Raw genomic sequence first — 14,666 nt, forward strand, 5'->3', positions numbered from 1 at the left:
GAACATTAAAAATGTGTTATTAAAATGTGGCAACAGAGGGTGCTATAAAAATAATTCAGCTAATCCACAAAAATAACCCGCTAACTAACGTGTATCCTGTGGTAGCTCATGCTAAACCACCACTTGCTCTTTATTGTGTTTAAAGAGTAATTTTTGGTGTTCAACTGCACACCATGAGATACAACTACATTTAATGTAGACTACAGGTGACTAAACTGCGGCTCCAACTAACATCATCCCTGACCATTGGTCATGTTGATTGTGGCTGATGGGAGTTTGGAGGTTCTAGCAGAGAAGTGTAGCTATCACATACCTTTGGCCAAGGAGTAGTGAGTGAGGAAGGGGACACCCACCTGGTCAATCAGACCAGTCAAATCAACCCCACAAGTCAAAGGAGTGAAAGACGTTGCAGTCACATCAGGGTGGTGGAGATCAACAATCTCCAAAGCTTCCCCATCATTTCAACAAATGTTGAGATAATTGAAATTTGGCCTCCCCACACCCACACATACACAAACTCTGATCGGACCAACAGCACTTTTAATACAGTTAACAAACATTCTTTTATAAGACTTTCCAATGACAAGAAAAATCATCCACAATCAGGCATAGGGTTTTGAACACAGAGTACCAATGCATCTGTTACAAGTGAAAATTGTCAAAATGCAATGCTCATTTGTATGAATAGTTTTAATGCTTCATTAATAGCATGTGCTTTTCTAGAAACATTTTGCAGTTTAGCATGCTGCTACCTACCCCCATCCCATTTTTGCCATACAAGCCAAAATATGCCTTTTTTCTATTTGATCTGGACTCCCAGAACAGTAAAGTCTGCATTATTACAAGGGCAGTCTCAGAAGAACTTGAATACCTACTTAAACCAGCACAAAATGCCTACCCAGTACAGACTTGTTTGTATAAGGCATGATGGCAACAAGCATTGTCCAGAATAGCAAGAATGAGGCACCGAAACATACCAGACATTGGATACCATTGCTTCAGCAGACAGCATTTTTTTTTTCTTTTTCTCTTATTACACACACAGTAACAAAATTTAGGAAATCAAAATTTGTGGTATTCTGGCTGATCATTCATTTGCATTAATTCAACATGTATGCATGATAATGACAGTTCAGCTGTTGTTAACTGGAGAAAAAACACTTGGCTTTGCACCGTTTGCTAATTACTAAAAGGGTAAGCTCATACAGCCCTACTTAAAACTACATATACTTAATTTTAAGTATATGCAGACTTCATTCTCCATCTTCATAATAGGAACTTTCGTACTATGAACAATTAGTAATGCAGTCGGATAAGGAAGATACATTTTCAAAGCAGGTATTATGTTGAAAAGAGATGGACACACGTTACTATCCTCAATCTTAGGGCACACATCTTCATAAAATCCAAGATTAGTCCAGATCAATGCTTGTTCCACATTGGAGCTGCTATTGGCCCTTGTGGAGACCTTTCAACCACAACAAACTCATCGGGGTTGCCAACTGCTTGATAGTGGATTAACAGGTCCTGGATAGCACGTTCTTCTATCTGGAAGAAGAGAGTAACAAAGGGGAGGGTGATGCTTTTTGAAATCTGACAGGGCTAAGGATGATGTTTACACAAGCAGAGAAGAACAGATGTCACCAGACCCTTAAGCCTCAAAGTGCCCAAATCTTCTGGCAAACTCAGTAGCACGGCAAAGCCTCGCGAGACGTAATAAACTGTAATCCCACATTCTCCCATTAAGGAAACAACACATCCAACTTCTCTTGAACTATGGCACAAGGGAATCAACTGAGCACATAGATCTATTGGTTAGGACTAGTTAAATCAAGGGAAGGGCCTCCAGTTGTTGTTGGACTGGCCTGTGCAACTGCTCCAGCTGAAGCTCATACCAAATTGGGCCTGGAGCAGTTTAAGGCATTGGGTGATTTGTGAGTTGGCGGGGGGGGGGGGTGGACAGAATGCAGAGGATGCAGGAAGTCTGCCTGCATCTCCTTTCCCCTGCCCCAACTGCATGCTTAGTTAGGCTTTAGAACCCTAACTAAACACAGTTCAAGGCTCCTGATTCGCTCTATTCAGATTCAAGTTGACTAGAGATGCTCTGAAATGCCAGATCAGGCCCCAAATTGGATTCAGGGGGGACATTTCTAGCCCTGTTGTTAGACTCCCTACTCCAATCAGCCCCAGCCAGAATGACCAACAGTCAGGATGAGGTGAGCTGTAGTCCAACAACACCTGGAAGGTGGCGGAATTATGATATGAGAAATAAACAAATAATACTGAACTGGCATTAAGAAAATACTTGACCTGAAGGCATGTGAATAACACAGCATATCATAAACAACATAGCAGAATGTTATATTGGATTGTATTTTCAAAAAGTGGTTGTAAACAGCTTGTTGGGGCCAAAGGTCTCGATAAAAATGTACTTAATAAAATAAAAAGAATGGTAATCAGCCACTCTTAACTTATTGTACTGAGCATTTTGCCTTACCTGGATCAAAGCTAAAGGTTTCTCTCTACTCCGGATGAGAGCAGCTTCTTGCTGGAGTTCTTCCTCTACAATTTCTGCAAATGTGATAGTTGTTGCTACAACTGGACTCATAACGGATGCTGCTAACCAAGGGCTGCAAGGTAGATTACCAAATGAAAGATGTCACCATATCGCAGAAGACATTTTCCTACAAATATTTTTAATTACAAATCCAACTTACTTCAGATTTTCCGACAGTGTTGGTTCATTAAAATGTTGATTTTCAGCCCCAACAGCAGTGGCAGTTGAGCATCTAGAGACACAAATAAAATATTAACAGAAGAACTGTTGATTAAAAACATCACCTAAGGAAGTAAAAAGGTTGCCAGCCAACATGAATTCTGGTCTCTGGAATAGTATGAGGAATACATATTTTGACTAGAATTTGTTTTCTTTTTCTTTTTTTAAAAATAAATCCCACATTTTCCATTTGATTTTTTTTAAAAAAGGCAAGTTTTATTTATCTATAGAAACCAGGGTATCTATTTATGAAAAGGATGGAAGTGGGGACAGAAGTTACCTCCCTTCACTAATGGAATGGCTTGGCTCAAGGTAGAGATCATTTTTTTTAACAGCCACATAGAAAGTAGACTATACCTCTCTCTCTATTCCCCCCCAAACTTCTTCACTTACATTAAACTGGCGTTAAACCCAAAGAAATAACATTATACACACGTCTCACTTGATCTGCTACAGAGAATAAGCTTCCCTAAGCCACTTCACTGATTAAGCTATCAAATTAGACATATCTATACAATATTATGAAAGTACCGTAAGTGATCTATCATTTATTCTGTTTATGATAGTTTATGATAGCTTTAAAACAATGAAATATAGCACGCTATCAGAACATATATTTGACTAAAATGAGATGCTCTGTATGCAAGTACTTAAATAGCTTTTTATATTGATGTGCACAACTTTCGTGCTCACCAGAAACGTGCAAATAAATGTTATACTTTCTCACCTCAGAGATTTTTGATCTTGTGCATCATCCATCACTTTAGCAGAATGTTTTCCAGAACTGGCACCAACTGTTCTTTTCCCTTCCTCCAAGAGATTACGGAATGACTTTGGCGAAGCAGATTGCAATGAAGAAGCCCTTTAGCAGAAAAGAGGGATAGTCTCAAACCCTTGTACCTTTTGTGCTATATTTGAGTCACACCAAACTAAATGAATCAAACACTGCTATGTTGTAACTTCCAGAAGATCCTAGAGATTTTTCTGTCTATCCTTCTGTCTATCCTGGGCTGCGACCGTAATAAAGTTCATTCATTCATTCTGTCTGAAAATTATTTTACCAACAGACTAAAATTGTGTGAAAATCCTAATTAACACAAATCTGTTCCATGTCCATGGCTGTTTATTATTTACTTAAGAGTATTTATACCCTACCAACCAACTGGAGTTATTGAGTCATCTTAAGTATACTGAAGACCCTACAAAATAGACAGGAGTTACTAGGCAAAAGTGCTTACTAGTCTCACCCAGCACTCCCAAACTTGAGTCCCTAGATGTTGGACTACACATTCCATAGAGACTGGTTGGGGATGACAGGAATTGTAGTCCAACAACAACTGAAGACCAAAGATGGATGAAGGCTGCAGACACATACTCTAGTACTAATGCAATTGGGAACAGGCGGTAAAAGAAGATCTGGTTATTCCCCAACTATTCACAAACAATGAGGCATCACTTTACCTTACCATTAGTTACACTGAAACATTGTTGCCCATTGGAGAGATCCTTTCGGACCATTTTTAACATTGTTGTAAATATCTTCTGAGCACAGTCTATAAATAACTTCTTTTTTAAAGGAACAAAATTTGATTTGCAACTCTTGTTTTGAGAGTAATACTTGGCTTCAAGTTAGACTGACTACTGGCAATTGTTTTGCTGAACTCAGGACTGGGGCAGAGGTGCCAACTTGAATAAAATATTGGGCGGGCTAGATAAGCCTCGCCCTGCACAATCGATCACATGACATGGCACACATACCATTTGAATGACAATGGCCATTGACTTTGGGGGGCTCTGGCTCCCTCAAATATTTTATTGGGGGAGTGAAGGGACATTGGCCCCTAGAAGTTGGCTTCCTATGGTCTGGGGAAAGCTTTTGCACGAGACTTGAAAGATCATTGAGGGCTGAAACGGTCAGACTGAATACAAGATAACTTCACAGGCTCACAGTCAGCATCCCTGCTGTAGCAAAGTTGAAGAGAATAATAATATAAGCCATGCAGAAAGTGTCCAGCTACTACCCTTGCAGCTCTGAAACCTGTCTCCTTCTTTAGGTTTGGGCCAATTTCAAAGGAAGTTACACATTTCTATTTGGACAGATTAGTAAGCAGGGCTTATTTTAACTGTACTATTCCATCTGTTTTGCATAGCAGTAAATACAACCCTTCTATTGCAAAGTGTTTTTTGTGTGCTGCTATAATTCTATCTTGTTTGAATTAGAGGCTGGTGCAAAGGCCTAATAAAAGACAGTGGAGGAAAGAGACCTAGGAAAAAGCCCCAAGTGAGGAACACAGAAAGATGCCTTATGCTAAGTCAGACCACTGGTCCAGTGAGCTCAGTACTGCGGAAACTGACGGGCGGAGGGCAAGTGGCTTTCCAGAGAAAGCAGGTGCTCTACCACCAAGCTACAGCCCTTTACTTGTACACAGTAAGTATCATGCTCCAAGCTTTGCCTGCTGGATGTTAAAAGCTCTCATTCTCTAGAAGGATACATCCCTGTGCAGACTTTGGTTATAACTGAAGTGTCAATGTTGCTGGCCCCTATAGGTCAAGTCCATCCCAAGCTTCTCCAAGCTTTTTCATGTAACTGTTAATTAATATACCGTATTTTTTGCTCCATAAGACGCACTTTTTCGCTTCTAAAAAGTAAGGGGAAATGTGTGTATGTCTTATGGAGCGAATGCAGGCAGGATGCAGGCGGGAAAAGCCCCCTTCTCCCTCCTCAGGGAAAAGCCCCCAAGAGCCGTGTACCCTTTAAAGAGCGTGCGGCTCTTGCGGGCTTTTCTACAAGGTGGGGAAAGGGACAGAGGGCAGCCCCTCAGTCCCTTCCCCCACCTCCCGGAAAAGCCCCCAAGTGCCACACTCCCTTTCACAAGCCGTGTGGAGCATGTGTGGGGCTCTTGGGGGCTTTTCCCCTGAGGAGCAGTGTCGGGCTGCCCTTCTCCCTCCTGGGGAAAAGCCTGCAAGCGCCGCATACATGCTCCACGTGGCTCGTGAAAGGGAGCAGTGAGCAGAGCCTGGAATGCATACAGGCTCTTCTCAACGCTCCCTTAAAAAAAAAAATTCCTTGCATTCCCCCTCTAAAAACTAGGTGCGTCTTATGGTCAGGTGCGTCTTATGGAGCGGAAAATACGGTGCCACGAGCCCTAGGCATTAGAAGTGAAATAAATGCTATTTATGAAAATTCAAATCCATTATCTGAAATGTTTGCCATGATGCCAATTTAGCTTTCTATTCCATCCTGTCAGAAGATGATTGAAATGTTATATGCAGGCAGCATCTCTCAGCAAAGGTATTACTGCACTCCCCCACCAAATACTATTATAATAAGTGCACCTTGAAAACTTGTTCAGAGGTATTTTTTGCTGGGAGTGTGTGCTAGTTTACCTTCAACCTTTTATTTGCTTGCCAACAATTGTGCTTCCAAAAATGCTCAACGCTGGGTTTGTTTTTATTAATTAATCTTCAAAGAACACTCCACAGTCCTAACTCGCCCCCCCCCCCCCGCAAACCATGAAACTAGAGGTTTCTTTTGGCAAGTATGGTTTAAGATATATTGAGTCTCCATGTCAACCAAAAAAAGAAGAAGAAGAAATTCCAGAAGGTCCCACACCCATCTGGCATGTTGTCTTGCCAGTAGAGCTGCTGAATTTCCAAGACAAGGATCTTGTTTCACTGCAAAACAAAAGTTCTGGAGAATGCCACATACTGCAAGCACGGAAACCTCAACGTGGTGCCAAATGTATGCATGTGAGTTCATTTGGGCTTCAAAGCAGTCAGGGTTATACCAGAACTCAACAAGCTTAAGACAAATGCAAACTCTTTTCTGTCACTCTAAATTAGTTAAGTCAAGAATCCTTAATGAGAACCATGTTTGTTAATGAGGAATTGTCATCAATCCAGCAGTCGTGTTATATATATATATTCAAAAAGGACATTAAAATAAATTCCATTATCCAATGAGCCATAATTCTTTTTAAAGAAAAAAATACTATAAGATTTCACACTGATGGTCTGCTTAAAGCTTTTAGGGGGTTTGCCATTTTCCATTTTTTGCAGCCAAAGGAATTTTATGAAGGAAGTTTGGCCATCTATGCCTACATTAAACTTAAACCAAAACTCATTCCACAGCTGAAGTACACCAATGTATGCCAGTGTAATGTATTGTAGTGGAAAGAAAAATAAATTTCCAACCATGTTGAAATGTCTGCTCAGCTATGGAGCTCACTTTGTAATATTGGCCTAGTCATCATCTCTCAGCCAATCCAAGTTCAAAGGGCTGTTGAGAGTATGCAGTGGGAAAATGTTGTGTATCCTGAGCTCCTGGTAGGAAGCACAGGATACAAACATGATAGATAGATATATAATGCAATTTTAAAAGGTGCCCAGTGTGTTTCCCTCCCTCACCTTGGGCTACTGTGGAAAACTACAAAACTTTGGAAATGCTTTGGAAAATGCAATATTCACTTACTTTGTACAAGGTCCCAGATGCAATCTAAGACAACTCTAGTTAAAAAGAAAGGTGCAAAAGAGAAGGAAAGAATTCTGGCAAGACGGTGAACAGCACTAAGTTAGATGGGTCAATAGCATGATTCTGTAGAAGGCAGCTTGACCGAGAAAATATAGATGATTGCAATGGCCTGGTTTTCCAGACTCTTGAAACCCTACTGATCAGTATCACACTTCATACAGAGTAGTCAACTCCTCAAAATTAGCACTGCAGTTAGTCATTTGTATATATAGGTTTGTTCATGAACCCTGAGAAACCTTGCCCACACCAGAAAAGATATGCTTCTGAAAACACTACTTGGGTTCAGGTAAATTCCTCAGCACTTAGTAAGTTACTTAGGTGTTCTGCTCAGCTGAAACAAAGCTTATTTTAAAGACTGAAATAGATCCCAACAAGCATTAACACTAAGGCATATTAAGAAACATACCACACATTCCCTGGTTTTGCAGCATTTTGGGGTGTTGGTGGCATGGCTGCCTCTGGCACAATCTCTGGGCTGTTATCCTTAGCAGCCATAGCAATCAGCTTCCTTTGCTTCTGAGAAAGCTTACTTCCATGAGAAGTGGGTCTACTAAAAATTACAAACAGAAACGTGTAGTTTACTACAGCCTATCAAATAATCACACAAACTAACAGCTCAATGTAGGTCCTAAATTAGCATAGCTGTGATACCACCAGTGGAGCCGGGGGAAGGAGGCACAAATCTTTCAATTCTATCCCTCCTGATCTTTTTTTACACAATCATGCAATTAATAAACAATATTTCTGAGGCAAGACAGGTGCTATATCATCAGGTAGATCAGAGCCCCATAAAATTATTTCCAAAATAAAGTTTCAAAGCCCCCCCTCAAAAATTAGGAATTTATAAGTAAGTTAAGAATTTAAATTAACACAAATAGATCTTATCATTTCTCTTATTAAATCATTTTCTTTTACCAACCCTGAATTTATCTTTGGCATGCTTCCACTTTTTTGCATGTTTTCTTCAATTTCCATAATAGTTCTTAAATCCATAGCAGGGGGACTGGCAGGACTGAATGAAACAACAACAACACCACAACAAGTTGTTACTTTTCAAGACATCCATTTTTACTTATCTTCTACTTGCCAAGTACCACTGAAATATACTATATCTTGCATATATTTTGTAACCGGATGTATAATTTATGTCTCCTTCCTCAATTATGGCAAACCTCAAATAGAATGTTTTATATATTTTCCAGAGAACACATGCAAACATCAGGGACACTTTTAGTTTCACTGACGATGCCCAATAACATTAACTTTTAGTTTGTGTGAAGTTTGGTGACTTTTCTTTCAAAGCCTACCATGAAGTAGATCCTTAAAAGCCAGCACGTTTGGGCTGCAACTTTTACACAGCTAAAGTCGTAGTAACTCCCAATGGAAAGGGGAAAGTAGCACTTTCAACACAGAGTCAATATAATTGCTTTTAACTTAATGTGCATAACTACCACTAAATAACCTGGTCATCTGATGCGTCAGAAAACATGTCAACAACTATGCAGGCCAAATGTCCTCTGGAATGTGAACTTCCCTTCCACAATGAAGACTCACTAGGATGGAGGAGAAATTCAATTCACATTTTAACTTACCTAATTCATGGCATCAGCAACCGACTCAAATACCGTTAATAACTCAGCACATGACACACGTGGGAACAAACAAAATATATACCTAAAAGAGCTGATAACCCAGTTGGAAGAGCTTGCGGAGGTGTTTTTGTTGTTAGGAATGCACTGTGGAAGAGATATTTTTTGCAACGATGTTCTCTCGGGTATTTTCACCTCTTTTTTAGCATTTGGAACGTGTGCACGGGAAACACACATTTTCTCTTTCACCTAAAGTCAAAGCACACTAAAATTACACAGTTTTAAGACACAATATGTGCATTTACGGACAAATATGATGAGAACAAAACCAGATTCTGCATTTAATCCAAAGTAGATCCAGAGAGCTACTTCAGGCATGCCTAAGAGCTTGGCATGAATCTCATATTCTGTGGGATTTTCAACACCCTTCGGCTTTAGAAATGGTTTGCCATGCAACAGTGTGGAAGGCCTGTGGCTTAACATGTCAAAAGCCCTGCATGGTGCTCTGGACTGCTCTGTGAACGTATTTCAAGAGTGTAATCATGTTCACAGTAAGTGGTATTTATAAGAGCTACAGTCCTTCAAGTTTTAAGAGAATCCTTTTATAACTTATTCATATTACTGCATCCAATACAACTATTCAATTAAATGCAACAATGTAGCCATTTCGCTCCTTTAAAATTTATGCTACATTAAGCAAAGAAGGTATTCTGTTATGTGGCATACATAAAGATTAGAAAGAAGCCAACTAAAGAAGAGACGGGTTATCTGCATTATTCAGTTACCAAATGCATATACATTAAATGTGTCTCAACACGGCCTCACCAGAATTTTGAAGACCCATCAAGGTTTGCTTGGTGTTCAAGAAGATTCCCAAGCTTTTTTTTTTTTTTGCAAACTCAAAAGCAAAAAAAAAGAAAAGATTGGCACACATGTTTAAAAACATTAGATGCTGTGTTTTATTTAATTAGTAAACACTGACGCAAAAAGAGAAATTAAAATGCTCTAACCTCAATTTTATCTGCATTGAATCCTGCTGTGAAGTCAGGGGACTGCAAATCTCTGGGGCTATTCACTCCTACGTAGCTACCTTCAGAATCCGAGGTCAGCATTTCAGGGAGGGATTCAATGGAGTTGGTTTTATCTAGTTTCAGTATCCCTACAAGTATTAGCAGAGGAAGGAAAAAAGAAATGGTTAGTCTCTGTAATTCAAGCTTGATTAACACCATATCCTGGCAATGTAAGTTCCCTGAGATGCAAAAGTTGTTTGAGTTGGGGTGGGGATTGCTATCCTATGCCTTGCAGCCTATCTGCTTGACTTCAAAAGATCCAGCCCTGATCTCACCCTGATCTCACACAAGCCAGTTTAGCAGATAGCTTCCTCACTCCAATCTCAGCATTTACTCTTCACTACTTATCTGTACAGTGGTACCTCGGGTTAAGAACTTAATTTGTTCTGGAGGTCCTTTCTTAACCTGAAACTGTTCTTAACCTGAGGTACCACTTTAGCTAATGGGGCCTCCTGCTGCCGCCGCGCTGCTGGAGCACGATTTCATCCTGAAGCAAAGTTCTTAACCCGAGGTACTATTTCTGGATTCGCAGAGTCTGTAACCTAAAGCGTCTGTAACCCGAGGTACCACTGTACTTTCTGGGAAATGAAGAGGCACGGGGAGAGCCCTGTCTGTTGTTCCCAATGCCTTTACAGGCTCCTGTTAAGGAAACTGAGCCCTGTGGACTTGATAATACATAATCAAAACATTATGTATTATCAAGTCCACAGCCACAATGAAAGCAAAAACAAATGGCAATAAAGTAGCAACAAGCCCCAGCAAGTCACTCACACCAACAATTTTTCAGCCTGGAAAACGACTGTCACACGATACAACAGATTTACAATAGTACATGAAAAACAAAGTGGCAGCTGACACATGTGAATCAGAAACCTTCCACTGATCCTGTCAGGTGGAAGGGGCTCTAGAGGAACAGGCAGAGAGCCACAAATAACTCAACCAAAGTATCAAGAAAGCATGCATACTAATTGCTTCCCACATGATCCATACAATATTCACAATGTATTAGTTGACTAGTCTTCAACCATGTTGAGATCCATGCATCCCAGAGCTAATTCTGGCATTACAGAACTAACAGAAACTGAGAACCATACCTAGTACACTACTATTTTGTGAGTATGCAGATTTACTTAACTGACAACCACTTTAAAAGCAATCTACAAATCAGTAGTGAAAACAAAGCTCATCTGCCACTAACCTGTAGAGGGTGGGCTCTGAATAATATCAGAAAGATTATACCCTCCTGAGCTGTCTGACCGTTTTCGTGGCTTCTTCTTCGCCTTTGCTTTTGCTTTTTTGAAAAGAGCTTCCCTGGTTTAAAGCAAAACACTTCTATTTAGATTTCACTTACTTTTTTTTATTGTGACAAACAGAATTTCATCTTTTCTTACTACATTCTCCCAGGCCCAAGTTTTCCCAATATCAGGACCTAACCCAGTTTTTAAAAGCTATTTTAGGCAAACCTTTTTAAAAAATAAAAATAAAAATACAATAATTTGTTTCCTTAAATTTAAGTATCAGAGCTCTACTAATCATCCCCTGCTTTAAAAAATACCCTTTCTCCATCTTTTCTTGTTCAGCTTTGAAATGGGATAATGAGATTCACACTGGGGATTTACGATACCCAGGGAACATAACACAGTGCATTTAAAAGCAAATTACTCTCATAATCCTTTCTCCATCCCACCCCAGTCCCCCTTACTATTTGAACCAAAAGATGTATGGGCAGTAATTTTTCCTTACCAAAGAAAATTCTGACATTTAAAAACTTTTATACGGAATGTGTTTACTGACACCAATCCACATTGTTCCATTCTAGCTTCAGATTTGCTGCTTAGAATAACTGAAAACAAATAGGAACACAGCAGGCGAGAGGTGAGCAGAGCAATGCAAACCTGCCGCTGAGGCTCTGTGAAGCAACAGAGCTACCGCCACACTAGAAGCCTCATCACTCACAGCAGTAGAAGGTGGAGGGCAGACAGACACTTACTGAGTAGTTTGCTCTGCACTCAGCTCTTCTTTCAGGAAGACAAAGGTTTCTCCTTCCTCAGGCTCCAAGGAACTAATATCAGGGCCATCTTGGTATGGAGTAATTACCCTTCTGACCATAGCAGGAATCTACAACATCACAAATGCTTGTTAAGCTGTGCACTGGAAAAACAGGTAGGCACTGAATGCATATTTTAAAAATTTATGCTGTTGTGCATTTTGAAATCCCATAAAATCCAGTTTGGAAGAAGAGTGACTAACCCCCAGTTTGGGGGCCTCATTTCCCACATATTTTTATCTCCCTGCACCCAGACACCACTATTTTTGGTGGCAGCAAAGAGAACAAACATTAAAGGTGACAAAGCACTGGCATGGATGGAGCCCAGTGCTCCCAGGTCATTGGACTGATTATTTCAGTCAAGAGGGCCACATACACTGCTGGTATATGGCTCCCAGAGGCTTGCCCCAGGGTAAATGTGGCCCTCAGACCAAAAATGAACAGCCACCCACCCCTTGTTTAAAGTATGGCATGGTAGAGAAACCCTCCATACGATTAATCTAAGGATGTGTTGGCATATATAGATGATTCATAAAGTAACCTAAAACATTTGGAGTAATATAATCCAAGTAAAGTTGTAAATACCTGGTGAAGCCTTGACAAAGTTTCTAAACCTATATTTTATTCATTGTAACGACAGTTCAGCAGACTCTGGAAGAGTCTTGCTTTAGTATCTGCGGGACTCTTTTTCTATTATGGCAATTTAAACCATGAGACAGATTATCAATGCTGCATAATTAGAAAATAAATTGGTCAGAATTTCTTTTAACAAAAGACATATCAAGACATTTCATCACTCAAGCTGCTTTCAAATGTAGCCTACTTAAACAAATAATAGTACTTACCATTTTTCTATAGGAAACGGAAAGGTCCTTCAAAACGTCATCACTTAAAACATCTAGAGCCCTAAGACAAACACACATTAAATGCAAATTCAAGAGTGGCTCGCTGATGACACTCAACATTTAGTTGTGCCCAAGCACAAGGAAATGAAAGGCAATCTTGATAAATTCTACTTAATTCATAAAGTATTTGGGTGTACTGATAACAGAACAAGATTCTAAAGTGCTGGGGGTTTAATGAGTTGCTACAGACCTTAGACCTGTAAATGCCTGCTTGTGAACTGTCTCTTGGCTTAGTCCCAATTCTAGAATTTCCAGGTAATCTTTTTTTATTATTATTAATGGTACAAGTGTGAGTGGGTGGAAAGAGTAATGGTACAACAGCTCTCCAGATAACAACTTCCCAAGACCAGGAATCAAGCAGAGAACTACAGGTGCTGCTATGACGGTACAGAAAAGAGAATCTGCGGGTGAAGTATGCAAGGAGAAATGATGAAAGGAAAGAGAACAGACAAGAGCAGAGATTATGTAGAGCAACCTCTCCCAATCTGGTGCCCTCCATGTTTTTGACTACAATTCCCATCAAACTTGACTATTGGCTATGCTGGCTGGGACTAATGGGAGTTGTGGTCCAAAATATCTGGAAGGTTGAGGAAGGTTGGTTTAGACATGGGATGCAGCCTGTCATTCAGAAGGCACCAGTAACAAAATGGATCAAAGAGAAGAGCGTAGAAGACTGTGAGAACAGGAAAAAGATCTGAGTGGTAAATATTAAGGGAACAGAACTGGGAAATCTAGAGGCTAGGCCCATGTAACTTGAAACTGATGTGGTAAAAGACAGGGATCCAGTACAGGCACAAACCCTCTTCAGGCTTTAATGCTCCTGTGTTGAGTGACATGGCAGCAGGAAGTGGCAATACCATGAATAACTCCATCCACTAGCCTTCAGATGAACAGCCCATCTATCTATACTGACAAAGCTTATCTGTACACAGCTGAATACTCAAAGGCCCTGTACACTACTTGGCGTGCCCCTGTTACTCAGCACATGAGCCTTAATGCCCGAAGGGAGCTATAGTTACTTTTGCCAAACCTCCAAAACCTTTTAAATAATGGCTCCCTCACGCCATTCTGAAAATCTGTTTGAAATGTGACACAAGCATTCTCTTTAAATCGCATGTGTTTATCAATGTCACTTGCTTGCCAGCTCTTTTATTTTAAAATGTTCATGTGTTACATTTTCAAACTGCTTTTTAAACCTGGTGCATTGATGTCAAAGCAGGAAATGCTCAATGAACGTTAATATACTACTCATTTCCCTGTGGGTTATGGTCTGAGACAGTAGTCGAGCATGGACTGCCAGGGATTGCTTTTACCTTGTTTCAAGTATAGCTGCCATGTTTAGAACGATGAATTGCAAGCAAGATTGTTTCAATTGCTCAGCGTTGTACATTGCTGCAAACTCCAGAAGCTCAGCAGCATTCTTCAAAGTAACTGAAATTGGGGGGAAAGGAAGAGAATACATTTCCCAAGCCATTTCTGTTAAAATGCCACTTATCCACAATATAAATTTATAGTGCTTTGCAGGAAATTCTGGGGTATGTACATAGATCATCTGGGGCACTAACAAAGCCATTTGGACTTGCATTATCTAAAATTCCTCCATTCATGCTCCACAGGCGCATACTGCAAAGGAAGATTTATAATGGAAACTTTATTTCAGAAAGTTTATCCACCATTACTAGGGTTCCTTACAGCACAATTTGAATGTCATTGGGCCTAAACATTTTATTTTAACAGGCACACTACAA

General features: G+C 40.1%; 1 protein-coding gene across 1 annotated transcript in view; it reads right to left on the bottom strand.

The window, feature by feature from the left end:
* Nucleotides 1-523: 523 nt before the first annotated feature.
* Nucleotides 524-14,666, bottom strand: part of IBTK (inhibitor of Bruton tyrosine kinase) — a 43,724-nt gene continuing 29,581 nt past the window's right edge. The window contains exons 18-29 of the mRNA XM_083608104.1: nt 14,232-14,349; nt 12,859-12,919; nt 11,957-12,084; nt 11,165-11,277; nt 9,907-10,055; nt 8,982-9,145; nt 8,227-8,319; nt 7,714-7,857; nt 3,504-3,638; nt 2,718-2,789; nt 2,498-2,630; nt 524-1,548 (exon numbers count right to left, since the gene is read on the bottom strand). Coding sequence (XP_083464230.1) covers nt 1,423-1,548; nt 2,498-2,630; nt 2,718-2,789; nt 3,504-3,638; nt 7,714-7,857; nt 8,227-8,319; nt 8,982-9,145; nt 9,907-10,055; nt 11,165-11,277; nt 11,957-12,084; nt 12,859-12,919; nt 14,232-14,349 — 1,436 coding nt within the window. The 3' untranslated portion in view covers nt 524-1,422. The remainder of the gene's footprint in view (nt 1,549-2,497; nt 2,631-2,717; nt 2,790-3,503; nt 3,639-7,713; nt 7,858-8,226; nt 8,320-8,981; nt 9,146-9,906; nt 10,056-11,164; nt 11,278-11,956; nt 12,085-12,858; nt 12,920-14,231; nt 14,350-14,666) is intronic.

Source organism: Podarcis filfolensis (assembly GCF_964270895.1).
Source record: "Podarcis filfolensis genome assembly, chromosome: 3".
Taxonomy (NCBI): domain Eukaryota; kingdom Metazoa; phylum Chordata; class Lepidosauria; order Squamata; family Lacertidae; genus Podarcis; species Podarcis filfolensis.